At 41.4% G+C, this 27,165-nt stretch overlaps 1 protein-coding gene across 1 annotated transcript in view; it reads left to right on the top strand.

Annotated features, from left to right (window-relative positions):
* The window catches only part of LITAF (lipopolysaccharide induced TNF factor), a 37,318-nt gene that overhangs the window by 4,462 nt on the left and 5,691 nt on the right, over positions 1–27,165 (top strand). The window contains exon 2 of the mRNA XM_044659052.1: positions 23,758–23,973. Within this exon, the coding sequence (XP_044514987.1) occupies positions 23,763–23,973 (211 nt within the window). The 5' untranslated portion in view covers positions 23,758–23,762. The remainder of the gene's footprint in view (positions 1–23,757; positions 23,974–27,165) is intronic.

Here is a 27,165-nt window from a genome sequence, read left to right as displayed (position 1 = left end):
AGTCCAGAGATTCAGGAAGAGATTCAGGAAGAGGCCTGAAGGAATGTAGAAAATGGCTAGTCAATGAATTTTCATTTTTCCACAAGATAGCTGTTCACTTACATGGTACTGATGGCTAACCTGCCTTTCCAGATTAGTCCCTTCATAAACTACTTGACAACCAAACCAGTCTCTTTTCTGCCTTCATATCTTTGTACAGACCATCCCCCACACCTGGAACAATCTCTCTCCTCACTTATGGTTTTTGGAATAAAATTCCAAAATTCCAAAAAGCTGATGGCTCCTTTCCTTGTCATCCTGAATTCAGTATTCTTATCCCACTTCAAATTGTGTTGTGTTTACTTGCACAATTTTCTCCAGTAGAGAAATCCCTGAGGACAGGGATTATTTTTTTCTCTCTTGTCTTTATAGTCCTAGTGTCTTCCATGCAATAGATACTTAATAATGTTTTTGTTGTTAATATTATTGGAATTCAAATCCACTACTTTCCTGACTCCCAAGTCCCAGATAACCTTGTTCATTTGGCATTTCTTGACCAACTATTGTGTCATCTGTACTCCCCTTGGCAGACATGACAGATATGAAAAACATATTCCTGTTCTTGGAGAACATACAGTCTAGTTGGGAGGGAAAAAAAGGGAAGATACAGCTTAAACAATTAGGGTAAAAAAAGTGATAAAGCAGTTCAAGTTAAATAGAATGTTGAGAGCAAAAATTAAGGGAACATTTTCCTTGAGGTTAGGTCTGTCAAATAAGACTTTTGGGGGAAGACGGATGTCAGTCTTGAGCTGGACTGATGAAACACATTTGGAAGGTATTCCAGAGATGACAGAATCAAGATGGTAGAGTAAGAGGAAGCATTTTTGTCCAGTTTACCCAGCATGCTTCCTTCACAACGATCCAGAAAATGTACCACATCAAATTCTGGTCAAGAAAACTAAGAAAAAGTCACAGTGAAAATGTTTTGCAAAAGAAGAGAGTAGCATTAGCAAAAGTGCAGAACAAGCAAGATCAAGAACCTGAGGGAGTCCAGAGACCAGTGAAACAGGAGCAAAGCATAGTTTCCTTCTAAGTTTATTTTCAAGTAATTCAACATGCTTTCCCCCCCTTATTATTCTTATTTCTCCCTTCTAAACCCTTACTTTCTGTCTTAGTAACAATTCTGAAGAGCAAGGGGTAGGCAAATGGGGTTAAGTGACTTGCTCGGGATTACACAGCTAGGAAGTGTCTGAGGTCAAATTTGAACCCAGATCTTTCTGACTTCAGGCCTGGGTCTCTATCCACTGCCCCCTTTTCTTATTATTCTTTCCTTCATCTTAAAATGAGTATGAATCAGTGTGTGTATAGTACATAGAGCTTTTTGGCACGGCAGCCTGGGAGCTGGAGTTTGGCTTTATTTGATTCTAAAAAGACAGAATATTATCACAATAGTGACTTTAAAAGGGATTTCTATACTTGCTCCCATAACAATGAGAGACTTGGTTCTGTGACTTCTGTGTAATACAAATGACAAAAATAGGATAGGTGGCTCTGGTAGCCGTAAATCATCTTTCCGACTGAAATTTTGTACTTTATTATTTGGAAGTGCTTGGAGAAGAGGCCCTTCAGCATAGTGCTTTGTACATTAGAGACGCTTAATAAATATTTGGATTTGGATGACCCAGTGTGTAGGGCAAATGCACTTGAAATCAAAGTCTTGAATTCAAATCTCATCCATATCTTACTGGCTGTGTGACCTCGGGCAAGTCACAATCTTTTTCAGCTCAGTTTTCTCATTTCTAAGATGAGGGTGCTGGTCCCTAAGGAGCCTGGAAGCTCTAAAATCTTATGAACTGAATTGGTAACATTCAGTTTTGATTTAGTATTGTTGAGTGGTTTCTAGTTTGTATAGTCTCTTGATAATCTGAGATCTAAGATATACGTATTTTTACTGTTTTTTGGAAAGAGCAGTAAATTTGATTAAATCAATCTTTGGCTGAGGGTTGTTTAATTTAAATGGAATGATTTTAGATTCCATAGAAATTAATTCCACGGATAGAAAGAGTAAAGGAAATAAGAAGGCTATTTATGAATTTGGTTTAGTGAGAAATTTCATGACAATTTCCTGCTTCACTGTCTGGTAGATAGAGAGTTAACTCCCTAAGCATTATAAATTTGATATCAGATTTATAGGATAAATTGTTGTTTTCTTGACTGTTTTATATTAGCACTGTTTTAAGGGAAGAAGCTTTACATATGTCTTTTCTCAAGTAGGAACAATTGTGGAAATAGTTTTTTTCTTTTGGTTTATAGAATACAAGCTAATTTTTTCCCCCCAAAGCTACAAAATCCCAAGAAACTCAGATTCCAAATGAATTTCAGGTTCAAGATTTTGGTTTCCATATACCCCAACTATTTATTGAGTTCAATCATACATACACCTTGATCAGATGTATGTTGCATAAGTATATGAGATTGACGCTATGAAAGCAACTTCAGTTCTTTTCAGGCAGGTAGGACGTGCAGTGGACACAGCCATGAAGTTAGGAAAACCCAAGTTCAAATCTGGCTTTGGGTACTTACTAGCTAGTTGGATAAAAGTCATCGTCTAGAAACAGAAAAGTATTCCTGCTGGAAGTTGTTAATTGTGTCAAGAAGATTGAATTGTCGTGTATGCTGGTAATATTGTTTGTAGAGGGTACAGTGCTGCTAATTTGATTCACAATACACTTTCTGTCAAAGGTTATTATTTTATATGGAAACGATGATTTGTGGTAATGTGGTTTGATGAGAAATTGCCCACTCTGATTTATCCAGGATATCTTTAGATACTCAATGGAGGTACTTTTTCCACAACACAAATTGTTATGTATTAAAATCTAGCATTCAGATTGTTGTAATTTGATCTCTCATCTGTGGGAAATATCAGACTTAAAAAGAAGCCTTAATTTGGGCTTTGGATTTTCTAAATTATCCCTCTATGAATTTCGGTATTATTTTTACATAGTTCTATTTGAAAGGGCAATAGGGTAAATAGAATCCCAAGAAATGGAAGTCACATAAATTATTCCAGCTGTTTTTTCCTCTATAAGATGGATACTCAGGGCATTTCTCCTTTGCTTCTAATTTCCTTTCTGAGGACACTTGTTTAGGAAACTACTTGTAAACAGTTCTGGTTGAAATATTGTAGCTGTAGATCTAATTGGAGTGTATCTTAGAGATCTTACTCCTCTATTCCCTTAACTTTATAAATATGGAAACAGGGCCAGAGAGGTTAAGTGATTTGCTGAACATCACACAGGGAGCTGGGAAAAGGGATTTGAACAAAAGGCCTTTGATTCCATATTCAGTAAGTCCTCTTTCCACAGCATGACACTGGTATCATACAGAAGTCAAATTCCATTACAATGAGCCACCATTGCAAAATCTCTGTATGACTAAAATTTCTAGGAATGAAGTCAATATAACAAAATCTCATTTCAGCCAGAGAATGTGAATAGTCTTTGAGTTCCTTGAATAGGATCTGATTTTTAATACATACAGTATTGAAGAAGCCTAATAAACTGGGAAATAAAGCCTAATAAACACATTTTTAAAAAATAGATCTAAGTATCAGATTTGGTGGGGTGGAGTGTGTGTGTGTGTGTGTGTGTGTGTGTGTGTGTGTGTGTGTGTGTGTGNTTGTTTTTTATTTTTTAATTAAGTTTAATTAATTTAGAATATTTTTCCCATGGTTACATGATTCACGTTCTTTCCCTCCCCTCCTCCCACTCCCCTCCCATAGCCAAGGAGCAATTTCACTGGGCAGATATACTTAAAAAGAAAGAAAAATCAGGTATAATTTCAAAGACTGCAATAGGGAAACAATTTCATGTTGTCATTTTCTGAGTACCACTATATAGTATAACTAGCATAATAAGAGAAGATAAGAATGGGGAGTGATATCAAAAAGAGGTTTAAATTGTGTTGGTTTTTACTCTGTTTAGTAAGTCAGGGCAGTATTTTAAAAGACTTCAGTCAGTCAACAAACTCAGGTACTATGTGAAGTGCTGGGGATACAGTTAGAGAAATGAAACCTGCTTTAACCAAGAGGAGGTTAGGAGTTCATAGAGAGAAGTCATTATAGGGCATAAACCAGATAAATAAATATTGGTATTTATATTGGAGAACAACATAGTTATGTCGGTGCTTTAACAATATTTTGGAAGATGGGTCAGAGAGAGGGTAGACGAGGCAGAGAGACCAGACTGGAAGTGATCTTGGAAGTCAGAACGATAGAGATGTTGAGAAGGTGAAACTGATAGATATGGTGGTCGTGGATTGATCGATGGTGACTGAGAGTGGAGATCAAAGATGGATTCTAGGTTGTCAACCTAATTATGTAGGTCTTGAGTATTTTAGTGCCTTTCTTTCATTAATTATTTCCAATTTATCCTGTATGTAGCTGCTTTGTGCCCAATTGTTTGCATGTTGTTTTCCCCCCTTCGATCATAAGCTCCTTGAGTAGGGTCTGCCATTGGACTTTCTCTGTATCCAGTGGGTGACACACTGGAATAGTCACTTGATAATGTTTTTATTGACTGACTCTTCAACTTTTGTAAATGGTAGTAACGGTAGTACCCTCCCTAGAAATAGTGTTGGGTGGGAGGTTGGTTGGATGGGAGAAGATGGATTATATTGTGGATATGTTGAGTTGGGATGCCTATAGGACATCAGGCAGTTAGTGCTGGGGACTGAATTGGATCTCAGACTTTTTAGACAACTCTTTTTTTTTTTCTCATCAGAATGATTTCCTTTTGTGTCTTTAGAATTTAATTCTTGAGAGATTATCTCCTGGGCTGACTTCCTCTTTAGTTAGTTCCTGGGATCCATTCTATCCTTCTGAACCCTTTGAAATCTTATTTTTCTTAAACGTAGAGAGCCTTTCAAACTATTCTGGCATTCTTCACTAAAAAGAAAAAAAATCTCATTTTCAGTTCCAAATTCTTTCCCTTTTCCCTCCTCCTCCCCCACCCACTGAGAGGACATGAAAAACAAAACCCATTACAAATATGTATGGTCATGCAAAATAATTTCCTGTATTCGCCATATTCCAAAAAAAGAAAAGAATGAAAATACACTTCAGTTTGCACTCATCTCTCTGTTAGCTTTCTATCAAAGGTGGAGCTTCTCTTTCATTGGATGATAAATGTAGAGCTCGAAGGAGCCCCATGGGAGGTCATCTAATCACCCTGCCCCTTTTTATTGCTGTCCAGAGGTTTGTTTGTTTTTTTAATTTCTTTTTAAAAATTTTTTAAACCCTAATATCTTTTTTTAATATATATATCCTTCTATATTAATTTTATTTGTTATAGGGCTTGGGTCACACAGCTAGGAGATGTCCAGAGGTTTTAAGCAATGTGTCAGAGTTATTATTTGAACTCAGATTCTGTATCTTGCTTCTTTAACACAGATAAAATGAATAGCTCCTTCCTTCCCTCCCTCCAAAGGTTTTCATCATTTTATTCCAGCAACCGATGAAGAGTAGAATTGCCCTTCATTAGTTCCTCCACCTTTTGAAAGAGGAAATTATTTTTTGGAAAGTTTGTATTGTTTGGTTGTTTTTCACTCTCTGTATTTTACTCTTTTTCTCCATAGACATTATCCAGGGTCAAGAGCTTTTTTTTTGCTGCTGCTTAATTTTTTTGGCCACTAGTGGATTGGGGTTCCTGCAGGGTGATTGCTTTCTTAGCTTCTGTCTTGCAAGGGATTTGTTTTGGTTAGTATCTTCCCTTCCCTGTCCCTGTCCGAAGCCTGAGTGAGGATAGGCAAATCTGTTCTTTGTGTAGCCCTTTAAAGCATTTTGCCCTGAGACTATCTTTCCAGCCTCAGTTGCCTAGGCTGTGACCATCCTTGTTTCTGCCCAAGCCTCAAATCTCTGCCTAGGCCTTGCACTGCCCTCAGGGGTAAGTCTGTGGTGCTTTCAGCCAGCCCCCTAGAATTTAGAGATTGCCCTGGCCCTTGCTCTGACTCCCTGTGGGGTAGGGGTGATCAGCTTGCTCTTTGATAAGTGTAGTTTCGCCCCCTTATAGGGTGGAAATCCCCAAACATTGCCTACCTTTAAGACTTTGTCCAGTGGGAGAGCCCCTTTACTTGTCGGATTTTCATTTCTGTCCTTTTGAGACATTTTGTGATAATCCTGCTACGATGCCGCCATCTTAGCTCCTGAAAGAGGAAATTATTATTAAGGCAAGTCAAGAAATCATTAGCTGCTTTGCTATTGGTAGGCAGAGACTTCTAGCAGGACTAGATAACCGAAAACTTCTATAACTACCTTATTGTGTCTCTGTGACAACTAGTGAGGAATTTTGTAGAAAATATTTCTTTGTTCAAAAGCAAAAAGTTGATCCTTCCAAAGCTAAAGTCTACCAAATAGTTTGTTGGGGGAAAAAAAAAAATTGTGGGGCAGGTAGGTGGCCCAGTGGATAGAGAGCCAGGGCTGGAGTCTGGAAGACTTAGGTTCAAATCTGGTATCAGATACTTCCTAGCTGTGTGACTCTGGGCAAGTCACTTAACCCCATTTGCCCCTTACTCTTCTGTCTTAGAGCTGTTACTAAAACAGAAAATAAAGAGTTAAAAAAAATTATTTAGCCATAGGCAAGGGTGAACCCTTGATTTCTTAATAAACTCCCACTGTGTAAATTACTTCAACCAATGTAGACTGATAAATTCTATTTAATTTATAAATTTAAAGAGTTGCCTTGGATGGTGAGTGAATGTCAGTCAAAAAGTAATTATTAGCACTGATTATATGCCTGGAATCCTGTAAGTGGCTTATATGAGTGAAAGGTAGGAGGCAGGACTTGAACTCGTTTTTTTCCTGAGTCCTAGGCTGGCCCTTAGTCTATTTATTGTTCCAGGCTGCCTCTTGAAGCAGTTGTTAGTGACTGCCTAATCATTGTGTATTTATTTTTCTTATGTCCTGATTTTTCTTATCTGAAGTAATGTTTTTGGTTTCGTATTTCTTTTTTTGATTAATGGATGTTAAAGGGGGTAAACATTTAGCTTTCTGGAAATCTTGGTTATCTAGAACAATCATCCTAGATTCTAGCTTCTAGATCACCAACTTATCTGTTTTGTTTCCATATATGTTTGGAGCCATCTGAGGAAGATGTCTTTGGACTGAAGCCTGTTCTAACTTTGATATGTGTTTACATTGCCTTAGAACTGTTGGGGTGGTGTTCTCATGTGGGTGGTATCTTCCTGGTATTCTGGAATCTTAAGATCTACACCTTATTTTCAGAGGCTGCACTGGCATTCTTGGCAAGAGCACTTAACAGTTTTGGTGGTATTTATTAAGGTGTTCTTTGACTCTTGGTTTTTCTCAAATGGAAGATTTGAGCAGAGCCCCAAATGGACGGATGACTATTCTTCCACTTAATCATTTCCAATTTCCTTTTCCTATCTCCATAATATGATTACGCCAGCCAATCTTATTTGTCCCAGTACCCCAATACTTACTCTAAAGTGGGTCTATTCCCTTCATGTCTTCTAGTATGTTTTATGCTGGTCTGCCATTTTTTTTTCTTGCCATTGTCTTTTCTTTGAGACAAATAAGAGGCAAGGCCAGAACATTGGCCTGGGAGTTAGGAAGATTGGGGTTCAAATGTGGCCTCAGATTTATTTATATCAATTTTACTCTTCATAAAATGAGGAAACTGAGTCACCTAGAGTCACACAGCTAGCTCTTATAAAGAGTAAAATGAGCAAAACCAAAAGAACATTACATACAGCAACAGAAATGTTATTTGAATTTATGTTATTTGTTATTTGAAGAATGTTATATATGTCCACCTCTAGAAAAAGAACTGATGAATAGAAATAAGCAAGATATAGTTTTATATATACATATATCTTTTTGTCAAATGATGCCTTCTCTAATGAGGGGAAGAGAGAGAGGGTGGGAGTTACCTAGCTATTTTTAATGTAACAACAAATAAATTTAAATTAAAAAAGAATTTTTTTTTAAAAGATGGGGATTGTTATGAGAATCAAATGAGATATTTGTAAAGCATTTTGCAAACTTTAAGGCACTGCGTGAGTGCTAGTTCCTGATATTACTATAATCATTATTATTGCTCTTATGAAAAGGATACTAAGTGTGACAGAAAAGAAACTAATCCAAAGTTTTGATTTTTACTGTTATATTTAATTTTATATCATCTTCTTTTCAGAATACAAACTTCCCTCCATCTGGGTAGCAAACCCATTCTTTAATACAAGGAACATAAATGAGAGGAAAAAATTCAGCTTAGCAAAACGAACCAAGGCATAGACCCCAGTTTGCAATTTCTCAGTCTTGTAAGATGAGGGCGCTTAGACCAGATGACTTCTAAGATCTTTTCCAGCTGTAAATCTGTGATTCTACAGTCGCAAGAGACTGAGACTATAAGTCCCCATTAATGTTCGTTTTAGCCCTATTTATTTCTCTTAAAAGTGATGTTTGTTGAGTTAAAAAAAAGTTACATTTTTAAACTTCCAAAAAGGAAGCCTCCCTCCAGGGTTCTCAGGGCATGATGAAGGTGCTGGTTTCTCACCCAGATGCCGTCGGTTTGTGGTCCAGGTTCTCTTGAATTGTTTTCAGAGACTGTTGGTCATGTCCTTTGTATAATAACTCAACTCTTTGCATCTCCCGCTTGTATTTCACCAAAAGCATGTCTGAGGTGGGGCGTTGGGGGTGTGGGATCATGGGGCTCGCTTCTGGAGGGAGAAGAAAGACCCACAGACATGTATCTGTATTTTAGAGTGAAGCAATAAGCAAACATTTCTTAAATGTAAATGACCTTTTTTGGACCTGGCTTCATCTTCAAGGCTTAGTAAGGACTTGTATATAATCAGACAGCATTTATTAAGTGCCTGTTAGATGCCTGTGGGCTGATTGGCCAAATGGCCTGGAGTTAGGAAGACTCACCTTTGTGAGTTCAAATCTGGCCTCAGATACTTAGTAGCTATGCCACCCTGAGCAAGTCATTTACTGTTGGTCTCAGCTACTCATCTGTAAAAGAAGCTGGAAAAGGGAATGGCCCAGTACTCTGGCATCTTTGCCTAGAAAACCCCAATTGGGGTTCTGAAGGGTCTGACGTGACTGGAACACCTGAACAAGGGAAGACGTGCCAAGCAGTGGTGTCGAGCATCAGCACAAAAGCAGTCGCCATCCTGAAGGGGTTTCTGTTCTAATGGGAGAGGCAGCATCTTTCTACCCATAGGCACAGCCGGGCTCGTCCCTGCCAGGGGTGCCCTCCAAGGCCTCCGGCCAACAACTGAGACAGCAAGTGTGAGGGAGCCCTGTGAGGCCACACATCCGCGTGCTCCCACCTGGGGGGCACCATGGCCTCCCGCCTAGTCTGTGACAACTGGAAGAGAAGAGACTAGCTGGTCCTCTTGTGCAAGTTTAGATGGGAAGGTTGGGGGGCCAGGGGAGCTTAGGGAAATGTGACCCTTGAGCTAATTTTTGAAAGAAAGCAGCGGGGCACCTAGCTGGCACCATGGATAGAGTGCCAGGCCTGGAGACAGGAGGAACTGGGTTCAAATCTTGCCTCAGATACTTCCTCCCTGTGTTACCCTGGGCAAGTCACAACTCATTTGCTTAGCCCTTGCCTTTCAGAATTGTTACTAGGGAAGGAAGAAAGGAAGGAAGAAGGAGGGAGGGAGAAAAGGAAAAAGGGAGGAAGGAAGGAGGGAGGGAAGGAATAAGGAAGGAGGGAGGGAGGGAAGGAATAAGGAAAGAAAGAGGGAGGGAGGGAAGGAATAAGGAAAGAAAGAGGGAAGGAATAAGGAAGGAAGGAAGGAATTCTAAGATGTAGAGGAGGTGACTAGGGACTTTATTCTGTATAAGGCAAAGTGATGGTAGAGTCAGAGGAACAGACTTCAAAGCCCAGCCCTGCTACCTAATATTGATAGGACCTGATCAAGTCATTTAATTTCTATGGAACTCGGTGTCCTCATCTGTAAAACAAGGGGTTTGGGATCACAAATGGATTAAATTCAAGGAGTTACATGATTTTTGAGATAGTTTCAGACAGAGAAGCTATTTTGTTATTTTTTTTTAAAGGAACAAAGTTGAGTTTTCTTTTTCCTCTCTACTCTATTGAAGTAGAAATACGTAGAGTGCCACAAACTCATAAAAAGGAAAAAGTATAGAAATGGATAAAGTAGATGAAACAGGCACTAACCAGGCCTTTCAGCAAAGATCAAAAATGACTTGCTCTTGAGGTTCTGGAAGATCGTGATTTGTATCTTCTTTTTCCCTTCATTTTTTGAACGCCTCTGCATTTCCTGGCTTCTTGTTTTATTTGTTTCCTCCCTCACATAGTCTAGACTTTTTATCTCCAGCTGGGATTCCCTAGAATGAACCATTTAGAGGCATCATTCTTGCACGGAATCTTGTCGAAGTGAATGAAGCTCTGGTCTTGTGAAATTCTGGAGATAATTTAGTGATGTTCAGGCGTTGAAGATGTAAATCCTTAGAGTCAAATGTTGCCCTGAGCTGACCAATGACATTATAAGAGAGTAAAATAGCTGATGGTTTGTGTTGTCAGTCAGAAATGTTTATTAAGCCCCTACTATGGGCCAGTGAATACACAAATCAAAAAATACATTGACCCTACCCTCAAGAAACCTACCTTCTGTTAAGTGAAACAACAGCTACATACGTAAGAAAATACAAAGTACAAACAAAATACATACAAGGCAATTCTGGAGGAGAGGAAGAAGCATTAGAAAGGAAGGAAACTGCGCCAGACACTGTGCGAAGCATTTTATATTATCTGGTTGAGTCTAACAACCCTGCAAGGTAGCTACTATTATTATTCCTATTCGAGGAAACTGAGGCAGGCAGAATTTCAATGACTTGCTGAGGGCCAGTGTCAGAAGCTAGATTTGAACTCACATCTTACTGACTCCAGACCCTGAGATCTGTCCACAGTGCCACTAGAATCTGGGATGATTTGCAAGGATTTCATTTGATTTCCCAAATAACACAACATGGATATATTATGTGTAAACACACACATGAACATGTGCCTATTTTCACATACATGTTATGTGTGCCCGTGTAGGGAGTAGTTTGGCACAGAGGAAGCCTCATCTGTAGACTTCAGACACTTCTAGCTGTGTGACCCTGGGCAAGTCCTCTAACCCCGTGTTCCTCATTCACCTCATCTATAAAATGGGCCGCCTAAGAAATCTGTGCTGAGAACCCCCCCCCCCCCCAGGCGTCCCAGCCTGGACAGAAAGCAGCTGAGCAGCCACCAGCCCAGATACGGTATCTCTAAGCCCCAGTTGAATGGTTGGGTTTTCATTTTCACTTCCAGTAAAAGCTCGCCCATCCCCGCCTTAGATTTTGAGTGAGATGAGTTCTCTCTTTTACTTCCCCTAACCGATGACCACATGACAGTCGGGGTCCTCGTCACTCTCCTCCCCACTGGATGGTGAAGCAGCCCCTCAGCGCCCCAGGGAGGCTCCCACTATCTCGAGGCCCCCTCTTTTCCTGTCAGACTGGAGGAAGTGGTGGCAGGACCTAGTTTAGAAGCATAAAGACTGACAAAACGAATGACTTAGGAAGGAAATACCTTTATTTCCAAAGGACTTTCTGGTTCACAAAAGTGGGATTCACCATATGCTCCACTCCTAAGGGTGCTGGAGGCCAGGGGGACTCCCTGGGCCACCGTTGGCCTCGGGCAGTCAGTCAGGCGCCTGCCACACACTGCTTCTTTGCCCCTTGGAAACCTGGGGAAATCTCAGAGCTTAGGTTCCAGTGTGTCTAGCATTTTTCCAAAGGAGATTTACAGGGTCTCATCTAGGAACGTAATCCATATACAAAGTAGAGCAGGATTATTTATTTCCTCTCCCACAAAAGAAATGCTTAAAAACCACAGGACTTATGGAGGGGCGGCTAGGTGGCTCAGGGGATAGAGGAGAAGGTCCAGGGTTCAAACCTGGCCTCAGAAATTTCCTAGCTGTGTGACCCTGGGTGAGTCATTTAACCCCCATTGCCTAGCCCCTACTTCTCTCCTTCTCTTCCTCTTTCTTCTTCTCCTCCTTCTCCTTCTCCTTCTCCTTCTCCTTCTCCTTCTCCTCCTTCTCCTTCTCCTCTTCCTCTTCCTACTTCCTTCTCCTCCTCCACCTTCCATCTTAGAATCAGTACTGTGTATTGGTTCCAAGGCAGAAGACTGGTAAGGGATAAGCCATGGTAGTTAAGTGACTTGCCCAGGGTCACACAGCTAGGAACTCTAGGCCTGGCTCTCAATCCACTGAGCTACCCAGCTGCCCCCATCTTACCCCTCTTCTGCCTCTGAGCAGATAGTTATTATTGATTCTAAGAAAAAAGGTAAAGATTTAAAAAACCCCAAGGGCACATTGGCCCACATTGACAAATACATTTAGCACAAAGGGTCCCTCCTCCCTAGGGGCTCCCAGAAGCCATTCACAGACACTGAGCACACCTGAGGATTCCCAGACGGCTCTCCGTGCTCCTCCTCACATCTGGCTTCCCTGCACAACTCAGGGTCTTCTGAGCAGATTTTGGGAGATCTCCTTATCTACGGTTTGTAGCAATTCTTTTACACACAATTCTCAAAAGCGCTTTTGTGAAGCGTGTCTGTTTGCTGTCAAGGCTCCTGGGCCCAGGAGCGTGAGGGGGGCGATCCCTTCCTGGAAGGCACAGGGGCCAGTCCTGGGGAATCTGACCCCAAAGAAGGGGCATCCCTCCCCTCCTGCTGTCTTGGGCTCAGGCTCCTTTGGCCTCCTGACTCTTTCCTCCAGCGTAAGCTTGCCTCTTAGCATCTCCTCGCTTGAGAGCCAGGAGGGACCTTTAGGGGCCCACCAGTCTCGCTTTTCCTCATTTTATAGAGGAGGAACCAAGGCCCAGAGAGTTTCCATGACTTGTATGAGGTCACAGAAGTAAGTAAAAGAGCCCAAGGGTTCCAAAATGAGTCAGGCCATTGATATTTTTAAGTGATATTTATTCTGTGTTTTCCCATTGACTTCTCCCTTGTAGGTGGGGTGTTTAGAAGGCATTTGAGATTACGAATTAGATGGCTTTTTTCCAAGTTGGCAAGTTTTTCTCTTTTGGCCAAGAAAAATCTAAAAGCTGGGTTGCGTTTGGATTTCTGTCATTTTGGCCCTGAGATGCCGGTGATGCATTCGATTCTGCAAACACTCATCGCGTATTGGATTATGGACTTATTAATAGTCATCCATAAGCGTGATGCCAAAAAAGAATATTCCTTTCTCCAGAAGACGGGGGGTGGGGTGGGAATAAGCATTTATATAGTGCCTACTATATGCCAGGCACTGTGCTAAATGCTTTTACAAATGTTATCTCATTTGGTCCTCAAGAACCCTGCGAGGTAGGTGTTATCTTTAATCTCCATAAACTGAGGTTCAGTGACTTGCTCAGGATCACACAGCCAAGCAAGTGTCTGAGGCTGGATTTTTTAAAAAAACTCTTACCTTTCGCCTTAGAATCAATACTGGCTATCCGTTCCAAGGCAGAAGAGTGGTAAGGGTGGGCAGTGGGGGTCAAGTGACTTGCCCAGGGTCACACATCTGGGAAGTGTCTGAGGCCAGATTTGAACCTAGGACCTCCCGTCTCTAGGACTGCTGAGGACTTGTTTTGAATTCAGGTCTTCCTGTTAGTCCCCCAGTGACTAGGGTCTCCCTCCCTCTGTTCCCTTTCCATCCTCCATGTCTTATTCTAAAACTGGGTGCAAAGCTTAGGTGAGCATCTGGGTGCTGGCGCACGGCCACCTTCTCTGATCCGGGCGAGTGTGATTCCCATAAAGAAGAGTGAGTCACCCAGAATTACCCAGCCTTCAACGACAAAGTTATTTGGATTAAAAATTGAACGCATCTGCCTTTCTTCAGCAGAAAGGTGAAAGGCGGCTTGAGTGAAGCTGTATGAACATTTTTTAAGGAAGAAGAGAAGGCTGTTAAATAGTTTAAGGGATTGTTTACAATGAGCACTTCTATTTGTTCCTCTTTCATTTTAAGACCAAAGATGAAAAAAATGAAGAGTTCCCCTCTCACACTGCGCAGAGTTCTCCATCTCCCGTGGGAGGTGCACTGAGAAGTCTACAGCATCTTTCTCCATCGGGGGAAGAGAGAGCAGCCTAGAGCAAGCGAGGTGACAAGCGGCAGGGCTGAGGTCAGGGCAATGGCCACGAGCCACCGGCTCCTTAGTCTCTTCTCTAGTCCGGGGAAAATCGCTCTGCTTACATCTTACTCCACCTGCCCTGACAAAATGTCACAAAAGGATCATTAAAATTGGATCTACATATAAAAATTTTTTTTAAATAAATAAAAGGGGGAATAAGCAATTCTAACTACAAAGATATTTTAAAGAGCAGATTTTGATTTTTTTTTTAATTAAAAAACTAAAAACTGAATATTGCCTAATCTTGCACCTGACCAGGTACATTGGAAAGATTGTTGGGTTTAGCATTAGAGGCTGTTGTTCAGTTGTCTGGCTCTTCATGACCCTATTTGGCCTTTTCTTTGGCATAGATCCTGGAGTGGTTCGCCATTTCCTTCTCTGGCTCATTTTAGCAAACAAGGTGAAATAAATGACTTGCCTAGGATCACAGTTAAGTGTCTGAGATTGAATTTGAACTCAGATCTTCCCGACTCCAGGCCTAGCACTCTATCTACTGTGCCGCCTAGCTGCCTATTAGACAATCACTGTTCAAATTCTGGCGCTGCCACTTATTACCCGAGTATCTTTCTGTGGGGCCCTAATTTCCTGACTTTTGTAAGATGAGAGAGTAAATTCCAAGTCTTTGAAGTTTTAATTCAATTCTAACTATATGAGCCTATTTAAACTTGTTTAGTGGATATTTACATTTAATTAATTGCAGCACATAAAATAGCTCACCAGCTTTTCTGTTAGTCCCTGGAAGGAGTAAGCAGAACTCTTTGTTCATTTATTCTCATTTTCTTTTCACTCAGGGGTTCTTAACCTCATTTGTGATCTTCCTGTATATAATCCCGTCTTTTCAAGACCAAGTGGTTCTTCCCACATGCTGCACACCTATCAAACGTGTCCTTTGATGAGTGTCTATAATGGCAATGTAAAAAACATTGCTGTTTGTAATTCCGCTTTATTTTGAGTCCCCAGACTTTAAAAGAAACATTTTGATAACAATTCTGTCTCATTTTGAGAGTTCTTAGACTTAGAAATTTCCTTTGGTTGCTATATTCCAATACAGTTGACTTGCTTTGAAGTGCTGTGCCCTTCATTTTATGCATTTTAAAACATTGTTCTCATCCTGGCTGCATCCGACTGCCAGAGGAGTTTGTAACTCACACAAAAATGAAGACCCTCAGTCTTCTGTTCATAGTTAGCATCTGCTTTGTTCTTCTTTTCTTTTTTTCACTTTTCAGCATTTCATAAAGTTCTTTCCAGATTTCTTGAATTTTTCATAATTTAATTACCACATAGCATTCTATTACATTAACATGCCACAATTTATTTAAACATTCCCTTGCTGTTGGCTGTTTAGATTACTTCTGTTTTTTTGGGGGGGTAATTATACATAATGGTGCCCTAAAAATACTTGAATTGATAGCCCTTTAAAACATTTTATAATGCTTCCAGGGATTTTGAACAATGGAATTATTGGAAATGCAGGACGTGCTTCACATGACACCAAGGAAAATTATTGAATAAATATGGTAGTTGTAAACTTAATAGCATTTTAGCATAGGAAGTGATCTTAGAGGTCATCACATCTAATTGTAGAACTTCTATAACAAAACAGCATTCATAGACTGGTAGGTCATGGAAATTATTTCCAAATATATAACTGGATTTCAGCAAAAACATTGGACAGGGTCTGTTGCTATCCATCTAGCGAGAGGGAGTGACAGAGGTTGTAAGGATACTGTATGGAGTGAAAGAGATTTTATGATATGGTATGAAATGTTGGGGGCAGCGAGGTGGTCCAGGAGATGAAGCCCTGACTAGTCAGGAAGATTCATCTTCGCGACTTCAAATTGGGCTTCTGAGACTTACAAGCTGTGTGACCCTGGGCAAGTCACTTAACCTTGTTTACCTCAGATCCACTTCAGCAAAATGAGCTAGAAAAGGAAGTGGCAGACCACTCTAGTTTTTTTTTTTTGCCAAGAAAACCCCAAATGGGGTTGTAAATGACTGAACAACAATAACTACAAATGAAATGATGGAAGTTGTTTGGCGCATCCACCTAATGGATTCAGGACTGCATTGAACAACTGCATCAGAATAGTTAGCTTCATTGAATCAAGTCAGTAAACATTTATTAAGTGCCCTCTATATACCGGCATTTGTAAGCCCTGGAGCCCAAAGAAAGGCCCCCAGCAGCCCCTGCTCTCAGGGAGCTCAAGTGTAATGGGGAAAATTACATGCTAACGACAGTGTACAGGTAGGATACGTACCAGGTAAGTTGGAGTTAATCTCAGAGGAAGGGCGCTAAGATTAAGGAGGACCCAGAAAGGATTCTTGCAGAAAGTAGGAATTTAGCTTGAACTGGAAGGAAGGAATCCACGGAAGATGGAAGAGAGAGAATCCCCGGGATGGGGATAGCTGGCGAAAGTCCCTGGTGCTGGGAGGAGTAGGAGGGAGGCCTGGCTCTCTGGGAAGTGTCACACGTGTAAGAAGGCTCACTTGTGGGTAGGGTAAGATGGAAGAAGAGTGGAAAGCAAGACCAGCATTAAGCTGGAAAGAATTCCTTATCCAGTTTGCATATGACCAAGTTTAAAATCCACCTGTCCTCCCCTTTGCCTTCCTATGGGAATATCTTGATTGTTTGTCACTGATCTCTCAGATGACTTCCATTGGTCCGGTGCTTTAAAGTTTACAAAGTAGCACAGCGTGTTCCCAAAGTTTTGGTGTAGTTTGAAGTTATTAAACTATTAAATCTTAAGAGTTTAAATGGCACTAAAATTCTGAGGACATTCTGTACTTTTCTTAAATCAACCTCAGACTAATATCTCATTATCTCTGTTTTTCTGATCAGATAACTGAGACCGAGCTGGTATTTGAACCAGGTCTTGTGATTTTAAACCCAGTTCTAAACCCAGTTGTGTGACTGAGCAAATTCCGTCACTTCTTGACACCATCTTGTATCTATCAGGGCTTTCAATGTGTTCCCCCGAGGCAGAGAGGAGTTAGACCATTCGAGTTATTAGTGAGAAAACAGTGATGATATGATTTCTTAGCGGTGCCCAAGTAAGTCCAAGGTTGATTCCTAGGCTTATACCTTTTTAAAATGTTTTATAGGGGGCAGCTCCGTAGCTCAGTGAATTGAGAGCCAGACCTAGAAATGGGAAGTCCTAGGTTCAAATCTGACCTCAGACACTTCCCAGCTGTATGATCCTGGGCAAGTCACTTGACCCCCATTGCCTACGGAAGATAAGGATTAAAAAAAAGTTTTATAAATTTATTAACCATTTACAAAAACAAATAATAATTTAAAAAAATGATCATGAAACTAAATTTGATCATACCTGTATAGTGAGGCAGAATTGCAAACGGAAACATGGTTTTTATATTGTAGTTTTAGACACAAATCAGAGGGCATATTTGATAGATGTGTGTGGCTGGTGAAAAGAACCATGAAAAGAAAAACTAGATACTGCAAGGCTGGAACTTAGACTTTTGGAGTTTCTATCCATTGGAATGTAACTCTGGACTTAAAAATCAGGCTTGTAAACTACCTCCCCTTCCTACCCCATTTTTAATACCTGCTATGTGAGGAAAGGCACAGTCTGAAGGGAGTGAGATCACCTTCAGGCCATAGATTATTTATTTTATTTTTTATTTATTTTAGGCAATGGGGGTCAAGTGACTTGTCCAAGGTCACACAGCTGGGAAGTGTCTGAGGCCAGATTTTAACCTAGGACCTCCCAGTCTAGGCCTGACTCTCAATCCACTGGCTACCCAGCTGCCCCCAGGCCATAGATTATTGATCCAGGAATACGGATGCCATAAAGACTGCTGACCAGGCAGTTTCCGTTGTTGGAAACAGTTCAATGTGGGCTCAAGGGGCAAGACAGCCTCTGAAATTAGCACAGTGAAAAGCAATGGCGAATGGGCTCACTTTCATTTCCATGACAAACATGCCGGCTGAGGTTTGCCAAGGGACAAAGAATATTAAGTAAAGGCCAGTAATTGGGGAAATTACCAGGAAAGGACAAGCTGCTGCGCTCCATGCTCCCCTTTTATTTGTGCCCAAAGGCATCACTGTTACAGTATATTATATTACATTTCATTACAATACATTGACTTGTTTGTAATGATTAGTCAAGAAAAGATTAAATTATTTTTAATACATTTTCTTTAAATAAGGTAGCTTAGAATAGACTATATCACAAAAAATGTAAACGGGTGAGTTTCAGTTATTGGGGAGGAAAATAACTATCCAGAACACCTCATTCCTCAGTAGTGCTGAGTGAAAGAAATATTACTAATATATTAATATAAGTATATCTGTAGTGGGGCAGTGAGATAGGTAGCTAAGTAGGCAGAGTGCCGGACCTAGAGTCAGGAAGGCCTGAGTTCAAATCCAACCTAGGCAAGTCACTTAATCTGGTTTGCCTCAATTTCCTCACCTGTAAAATGAGCCAGAGAAGGAAATGGCAAATCTCTCGTAGCTTTGCCAAGAAAACCTCACAGTGGGGTCACAAAGAGTTGGACATGACCGAAACGAGTCAACAATAACAAAAATATCTGCAGTATTTAGGTAAGCAGCTACCCGTTGCTCGCCCTGAATCTTGGAAATGTTAAAACGTTGGAATCATAATTTCAGAACTAAAAGGAATCTTAAAAATCTTTTGGCCATTTATGTCACAGAAGTCAATCCTGAGGCCCAGAGAAGTGAGGGAGTTTGTTGAGGCCCACAGCAGGTTAATAAGATGAGTCGGGATGAGAAGCGAGCTTCGGTGACTGCCTTCTTGCAGTAGACAGTTCAGTAAAACTCTTACCACGGGCTGGCTAGTGTTTGCCTGCGATCCATGATGCTGTCCGACATGTTTACCATGAATTGCTCTTACTTTCTATTTCTGTTCCCAAAGGTCACATTTAAAAATATAAACAACTTCGATTTGTTCCAAAATTCCTTAGCTGCCTTTTAGAATATATAGGAAGTTAACTCATCAAAGAATACCACCAAGATGACGAAAACAAGACTTCCTGCTCTTGGGCTACTTTGGCAGAAAGGTGAAAAGAGGGTGGGAAACTGACCAAAAGTATTACTTAAAATGGACAATTCATTCCTGATGTCATTCTGGGCAGCCTAACTTAATAACAAAATCAAACAACTTGAGAATGACACATCTCTCTGACCTCCAGAGCTTCTTGTTTCTATGGTGACCGAGACCCACTGTCTTTGCTCTGTGACCAAATTATCCAGTTCCTTCTTTAGGAATGTCTTCCATTTATTTACATATAATTGGTTAAAAATATTTTAATAATAAGATATTCTCCATTTAAAGTCATTTCCATCCTAAAAAAAAAAGGGCAATAATAAGTTTAAACTTGACTCCTCCATTGCTATTTCTGTTCCACTCAAAAAACCTTATGTAGGTTTTAGCTGTATAATGTATCATACCCGTATACCGCTGTTGAAATTCTTATGGTAGGTTGTGCCGGTGCTGGATTCCCTGCTTTTCAATGCAATTTGGGGCAGAAGTTTTGAATCACAGTCAGCCTTGGGCGTTGTTAACTATACTTGGTTTCAGGTGGGATGAGGAAGGAGGCTGGTTATAGGTCTTCCTGGACAGAGAATAGGCTAGAATAAAGACCTTTAGTGCCAGTAGAAGTAACATTTTCCTGGTTGGAGGCAAAGGGAAGTTGTATATTCCTTAAGAAAACAAAGTTTCATGCATTGGGCACTGTACTAGTTGCTGGCATTACAAAGACAAAATGTTTAATACTTTTTTTTTAAGGGAAAAAGAAAACAAAGATTTAGTTACCAGCAGGGCATATTGACAATTCTGAACTGCTTTCCCATGATAATGGCAAAAACACAAATCTTGAACTTTGTTGTTGTTGAGTTGTATCTGACTCATCTTGACCCCATTTGGGTTTTCTTAGCAAAAATACTTCAGTGGTCTGCTATTTCCTTCTCCAGTGTAATTTACGGAGAAGGAAACTGAGGCAAAGAGGGTTAAATGACTTGTTCAGGGTCACATGGTTCGTAAGTTTCTGAGGCCCAATTTGAACTCATGAAGTCATGAAGATGAGACTTCCTGACTACAGGCTCGGTACTCTATCCACTGTGCCACTTAGCTGCCCTGAATGCTCAACTATTGCCCTTTAAAATTCTTCAGAAGCCGTATCTTAAAGTTATAGCAGTTGGGGGCCTGATTCTTTGGTCAGTAAAAATATAATGGATGCTCTTAATTTACATAACAAAAAGTAAAGGTTTGGAAAATGAAGCTAGAGAACCTTTCGCCCATCACCACTTCATGTAAAGGACAGCACTAAGTCATTGCCATTTAGAGAGCTGGAAAGCTAAAACATTATATTTTCACAACTTTTGGCATACAGGATTTATTTTCATCTGTTTTCACCCTGATATGGGTCCATTTGTATTAAAATGAGTGGTTGATTTAAAAGAAATCTTATTTTTTATTGATAACTTGATTTTCATTTCCAAATATATTCTTTGCTGGTCACACACACACACAAACACACACACACACACACACACACACACACTGCCATGTTTTGTAACACATGATCAGAGAAAGGATGGAAAGTGGTTTAGCAAAACCAATCAACGCCTCAAATGCGTCTATATAGGCAACATTATGGGGCAGCTAAGTGGAGCAGTAGAGAAATCCCCAGGCCTGGAGTCAGGAAGATGAGAGATCCTGGGCAAGTCACGTCATGCTGCTTGCCTCAGATTCCTTATCTGTCAGATGAGCTGGAGAAGGAAATGGCAAACCACTCCAGTATCTTTGCCAAGAAAATCCCAAATGGGGTTGTGCAGACTTGGGTACAACTGAAATGACCGAATCACCACCACAATAAAGTATTGAGCATTCTTCACCCATTGGCCTTCACGAACTTTGTGAAGTTTTAAGGTGTAAGAGCTGTAAGGGCGACGCAATGGGAATTAAGTGACTTACCCAGGGTCATAAAGTTAGGAAGTCTTTGAGATCAAATTTGAACCCAGGTCCTCCCAACTTCAGGCTGGCTCTCTTTCCACTGGGCTACTTGCTGCTTTTTAAATTCTCTATTATTTTCATCATTTCTAAGAGCACAGTAGAATTCTATTATATTCATATGTAATAAAGATGGTGCATTTCCAGAAGATTTTTTTTCCCAATCTCTCTGCCTTTAGCATCTGATTGTTTAATATTATAATTTTAAACATTGAATTTTAATAGAAAATCCTTTCAGCCTCCTTACAGTTTAATAAACACACACACACACACACACACACAAAACCAGGGTGGGCATTAGAGTCCTTGAAGTTCAGCAAGGATGTAAGTTACTTCAAAGAATCACAGTGACGACATTGTTCTCTTTGTTGAAAATATCTATTAAAGCTCCACAGAGGAAGTAATAGAAGCAAATGTGCAGGAATTATTAGTGCCATCTGTAACCAGACGTCAGCCAACTTCTATGCAATGAATTCTTTGAATCTTCCATTTCAGGGCCACGGCCTGTGTGACTAACATCCTCTTACGTGGCTTATTTCTTTTTTGCATTTTTTTTCCCATCTAGCCTCTGTTCCACTCCTATGTCATAGGAAGTTGATAATGGTTTGATGTAAAAAGGCTTTTTATAACCACGGTCATAGGATACGTTGCCCTTTGCTCCATGCGGGAGCTAGTGGGCAGAAGAAGGCCAGGTGGCAGGGCACAGGAAAAATGAGAAAAGGCAGCGTAAGAGAACTGTGTCAAAGATGGCAGTATAAGGTAGAAAAGGGCCTCTTGACCATGGAAGATCTTGCTCACACATTTTTTTTATTGATTTCCACTTGAGGGAGATACAGAATATTTCTTCTAACCAGGTAGGCCCTGCCCAGTTTTTTTTTTTTTTAAGGCACACAAAGGATGGTACTGTCTACTATTCAAGCTACTTTATGGTTCAGCTAACAAAGCTGCGGACAGAAACACACCCTGTTTACAAATTGTAATTCTAGCCACCTGGTTTGCTTGAAAAAAAAATTGCTCTTTCCCTCTTCCTCAAAGAGGAGTGTGTGTGTGCTGGATACATTTGTATTTCCTTCTAAAAATTAAGAAGGTTTTAGATGTTGATTTTTAAAAAGAAATATCCTTGTGTTTACTAAATTATAATTTTATTTATCAACGATTTTGTTTACTAGTGATGTTAGAGTAGTGTAAATGGGAAATTCAGTGGAGCTAAAAATTTCTAAATATTTTAAAGAGGGATTAAATATTGGCTAATCACTGAAGCAAAGAAAAAAGGTATTTATATAAAACTTTGATTGGCATTTCCCCTTGGCCTTTTGGGTTAGATGCTAGTTAATTTGGGCCATTTTCTTCACCTAGCTTTCTCCTATACATTGAGCATATTGCATGATGGTGGTTGAACCATCTCCTAGGGCAAGACTGAACTCTATTCTCAAAAATCACTCGTCTGTGAGTCAACAGTGCTGTATTAAATAAAACACGGAGGATGTATGGTGTTAATCCTGGGGAAGAAAACACAAAAATGAATGGGTCCTTGTCAGACCCAGAGGAGTGGGGGCTGTGAATTGGCAGCATGTGTACATCTAAAGGGACGACACGAATTCTTGCAAATACATACAAAGTAAACCTGAGATGGTTTGGGGGGCCAAGGCAACAGCAGCTGGAGGAGGGGTCAGGAGAGGCCTTGTGGGGCTGAAGGGCCGCAGGGCTCAGAGAGGGAATATCTTCGGGCATGGGCGGATTGTGGAAAGGGTCCCAAGTTGGGAGGCGGGATGTTGTGGGTGTCGTATGGGAGGAAGACCCGTTTGGACCGCAGAGTGAGGGAGGGAGAATAACGCATTTTAAGCCTAGAAACCTAGACAAATGGCAACTGCTTGGTGAAGAATTTCAAGTGCCAAACAGAGGAGTTTGTATTTGATTCTAAAATAAAACAACATAGGAGCCCCTGGGGCTTTCCTAAGCTCTCCACCAAAGGGACCATTGCATTTTTGCCTGGAGCGATGCATGATATTTTTTTCATGGGGTCTGACTCTTTGTGACCCCATTTGGGGTTTTCTTGGCAGAGATACTGGAGCGGTTTGCAGTTTCCTTTTCCAGCTCATCTTACAGATGAGGAAACTGAGGCAAACAGGGTTAAGTGACTTGCCCAGGGCTGTGCCGCCGGTAAATGTCTGAGGCCGGATTTGAACTCAGGAACGTGAATCTTCCAGACTCCAGGCCCGGCACTTTGTGCACTGCACCACCTCACCGCCCAAATAAACCCGTTAATTAAGAGGTAGTGGATGGAGAGCAGGCCTCCGAGCCCCAAAGACCTAGTTTAAGTCCTGCTTCTGACACCCCCTGGGCAAGTCAGTCCGTCCCTCGGGTCTCCCTAAGACTGTAAATTGCAGGGAGGGTGCCGACCTGCATTGGCAGAGGGAGTTTCTGTCCCTGAAATCCCAGGCCCAATCCTTATCCCTGCTCCCACTTGACTGAGCAAGAGAATGGGGGGAGGGAGGGGGGCGGGAGGGGGGCGCACCAGGGAAAGGCTTGCCCCAGTGGGCATGGAATAAATGTTTGTTGACTCAAAGAATACCTTTTTCTGTTTTGTTTTAGATAAAATGACCACTCCAGGACCCCACGGTGCTGTTCCCGGAGGAGCATCCGCTGCAACAGCGCCTCCTTCCTACGAAGAGACGATGGCTATCAATAGTTATTATCCGACTCCCCCCCCTGGGCCCGTGCCAGGAGTGGTCTCTGGGGCGGACGGGAAGGGCATGAATCCTCCCGCGTACTATTCTCAGCCTTTGCCCGTTCCTAATCCCAATGCCAGTAAGTGAGGAGCTTCTCGCCTCCCTCTGCCGCCCTGGCACGTCCCCCTTAGCGCTCAGGCTTCTCCCTTCAGGGGCAGGACGTGTCCGACAACAAGCCTGGAGGCGCCTCAAAGCGGACAGGCACGCCAGACAGACGCGCGCCTCCCTGAGTTCCAGCGTGGCCGCAGACACTTCCTAGCTGTGTGACCCTGGCCAAGTCACTTCACTCTGTTTGCCTCTTTCCTCATCTGTAAAATGAGGCCAGGGAAGGAAATGATAAACCATGCTAGTATCTTTGCCAAGAAAACTCCAAATGGGATCTTGAAGAGTCAGACACGACAAAATGTGCCAGAGCCTGGGGACCCCAAATCCTTTCTCTCAGGGACTTATTATATTTTATTGGAGGGCACTGTAATGATAGTGACCAAAAAATAAATATAAGATATATACAACATAAAAAGGCAAGGTTTCACGATGGGGGAGAGAGACAAATCTATGCCGGAATGTTAGAAATAACTGTTTCCTTAAAGAATCTGATGTTGGGGGGCAGCTATGTAGCTTGGTTGGAGACAGGAGGCCCTGGGTTCAAATCTGACCTCAGGCATGCTTAGCTGGGTGTGACCCTGGTCAAGTCACTTAACCCCCAACTGCTTAGCCCTTACCGTTCTTCTGCCTTGGAGCCAGTGCTTAGTATTGATTCCAAGACAGAAGGTAAGGGTAGAGAGAGAGAGAGAGAGAAAGGAAGGAAGGAAGGAAGGAGGGAGGGAGGAAGGGAGGAAGGAAGGAAGAAAGGAAGAAAGAAAGAAAGAAAGAATGAATGAAAGAAAAACTCTTGTCTTTGTTTATGCCCAGGGATAATTTGTTTTTGATACTGAGAAGTTCCATCGTCAGGGTCCTAGTGACTGTAGGGTAGAGGGAGTATCTCCTTACTGTAAAGCGGGCTGATCAAATGGCCCATCACGGGGGCAAAACGTGCCGCTGGAGGGAGGCCGGTCTGGGTTTCGGGGTGGGGACGGCAGTTAGAGGGGCCCCAGTGGTTCTCTGCGAGTCCCGAGACTGGAGGAAGCACAGAGGGGAGCCTGGGCGTGAGTGACCCGAAGCCCCCGGGCCCAGCTGGCCCTCCCCAACCTCCTCACCCCCGTCTGGGCCGGCTTGTCTTGGGGATGGCTCCGGAGCAGTCTCTGGGTGCCGCCTTTCCCCTCCCTTCTCTTCTCATCCCCTTTACCTCTTGAGCTTAAATGGATTCTCTGTGAGGGGGAGCAGACCCGGGTAGGAAATGTCCAGCATGGAAACTCCTTCCACAGCCTGGCAAGGTTTAATTTTAGGGAGTTGCCGGGGAACCCTGGAGAGGCTTTTCTGACTCGTCTGACAGCTAGTGTGTATTTAGAGGCAGGAGCTAAACCCGGGTCTTCCTGATTCCAGGCTGGCCCTCCAACCACTATGCCATACCACATCCTTAAAAGGGAACAGGAAACGAATTTTGTTATTTTAGGCCAGACTGTTACCCGTATGTACTTTTTCCTTCTGTGTGTTCCTTTAAAAAATTATATAAATCCTATATTATTGCTAAATAGTTCTTATAATTAAAAAAAAAATCACCTTGAGATACCTGAGGTCCCTTCTGATTCTGTATTTGTTATCTTATTAGCCTAAACCTCAAGAAAGCCAAATGGCTTTTGAATGACTCCTTTTCAGGGAGATTTATTTCCATTATTTTGACTTTTTAGTTTTGGGAGTTATAAACTGAGGTTTCTGATCCTAAGGTTCTGTGATCCGATGCCCCACCACGTCTTGTTGTTCAGTCATGCCCCAACTCTTTCTAATGCTATGGAGGGATGAGAGCTGTCCATGGGATTTTTTCTTGGCAAGGATACTGGAGAGGTTTGCCATTTCTTTCTGCAATGGATCCTTTTGTCAGGCAGTCAGAAGTTAAATGACTTGCTGGGGGTCACACAGCTAAGACTTACATACATTGGATATCAAAATGCCAAAGAAAGAATTTCCTGACAACGATTGGTGTTAGTTACAAAGCATTTACCATGGCAGTAAAAAATGGAAAGAGAGGCTTTAGTTTCTTGGGATAGGGAGAAAGGAGAAAATGGATTCTTCTTCAGGGATTTCCATTTGATTAAAAGTTTGAACCAAAGCCAAGAGTATGTAAAGTTTCCTTTTCTGCCTGCTTCTCAGTTTAGAAAATCGCTTCCAGCATTTTAACACTCCCGTCACCCTTTCCCCAGCTCAGACCTAAAGTGCTCTGAGCCGACAAGTTTCTTCTAAGTGTTTGGTTTTTTTTTTTTTTTTTGGGTGATTTTTGAGCGATGGCTTGATCATTTAGGTAAATGTTAATAAGTATGATTTCTTAGTCTACTATTTTGCCTTTTAGTGATCACCAATTGACCTTGCATAAGAGCAGCAAAAAATGGAAGAATTCATTGTATTTCTATAGCCTCTTAAAAAAAATTTTTTTTTAACATAAATCACGCACACTTAAATATCCATAATTGTCTCCTGGGGCCAAGACCCTATTGTAGACTAATTAATACTTATTGACAACATCATGGTCAATAACTAGCTCACTTAATGTCTCTGTTTGCCTCAGTTTCCTTATCTGTAATAACAAGTTGGTGAAGGAAATGGCAAACCACTCCCAAGTATCTTTGCCAAGAAAACCCTCAATGGGATCATAAGGAGCTGGACACAACTGAAGTGACCGAACAACAATAACAGCAACAACGTGTTTCATATATTGATAACTATTTCAATAAATTTGGCTTCTTCTGAGGGGGTTAGAAGAAAGTTTCTGAGATCTCTTTTAACTCTTGGTTTTCGATGCTATGACTAATTCTGATTAGTCATCTCTTCTTTTCCCCACCTCCGTGTATTCATTTCCTCTTCTTTTTTTTTTTTTCAAGCATACTTCTTTTTATTGTACTTTGCTTTATTGATTCACAGATATATTGCATTTTTCATAAATTGAAGGCTTGTGGCAATCCTGCATCAAGAAAGCCTTTTTGGGCCATTTTTCTAAAGCACGTGCCAGCTTTGTGTCTCTGGCACATTTTGGTCATTCTCACACTATTTCTCATTCCCTCTTCTTGAGAGGTTATGAGGGAAAGAACTCTAGGTTTGGAGTCAAAGGGCCCGAGTCTGACTTGGGTCACTTCCACTCTCTCCTCTTTCCCCTGCCCCCGGGGCCAGTGACTTTATCATC

This window comes from Gracilinanus agilis, chromosome 1 (genome assembly GCF_016433145.1).
Source record: "Gracilinanus agilis isolate LMUSP501 chromosome 1, AgileGrace, whole genome shotgun sequence".
NCBI classification, from domain to species: Eukaryota; Metazoa; Chordata; class Mammalia; order Didelphimorphia; family Didelphidae; genus Gracilinanus; species Gracilinanus agilis.
Note: the sequence above shows the minus strand (reverse complement) of the source record. Positions and strands in the feature narration are given on the sequence as shown.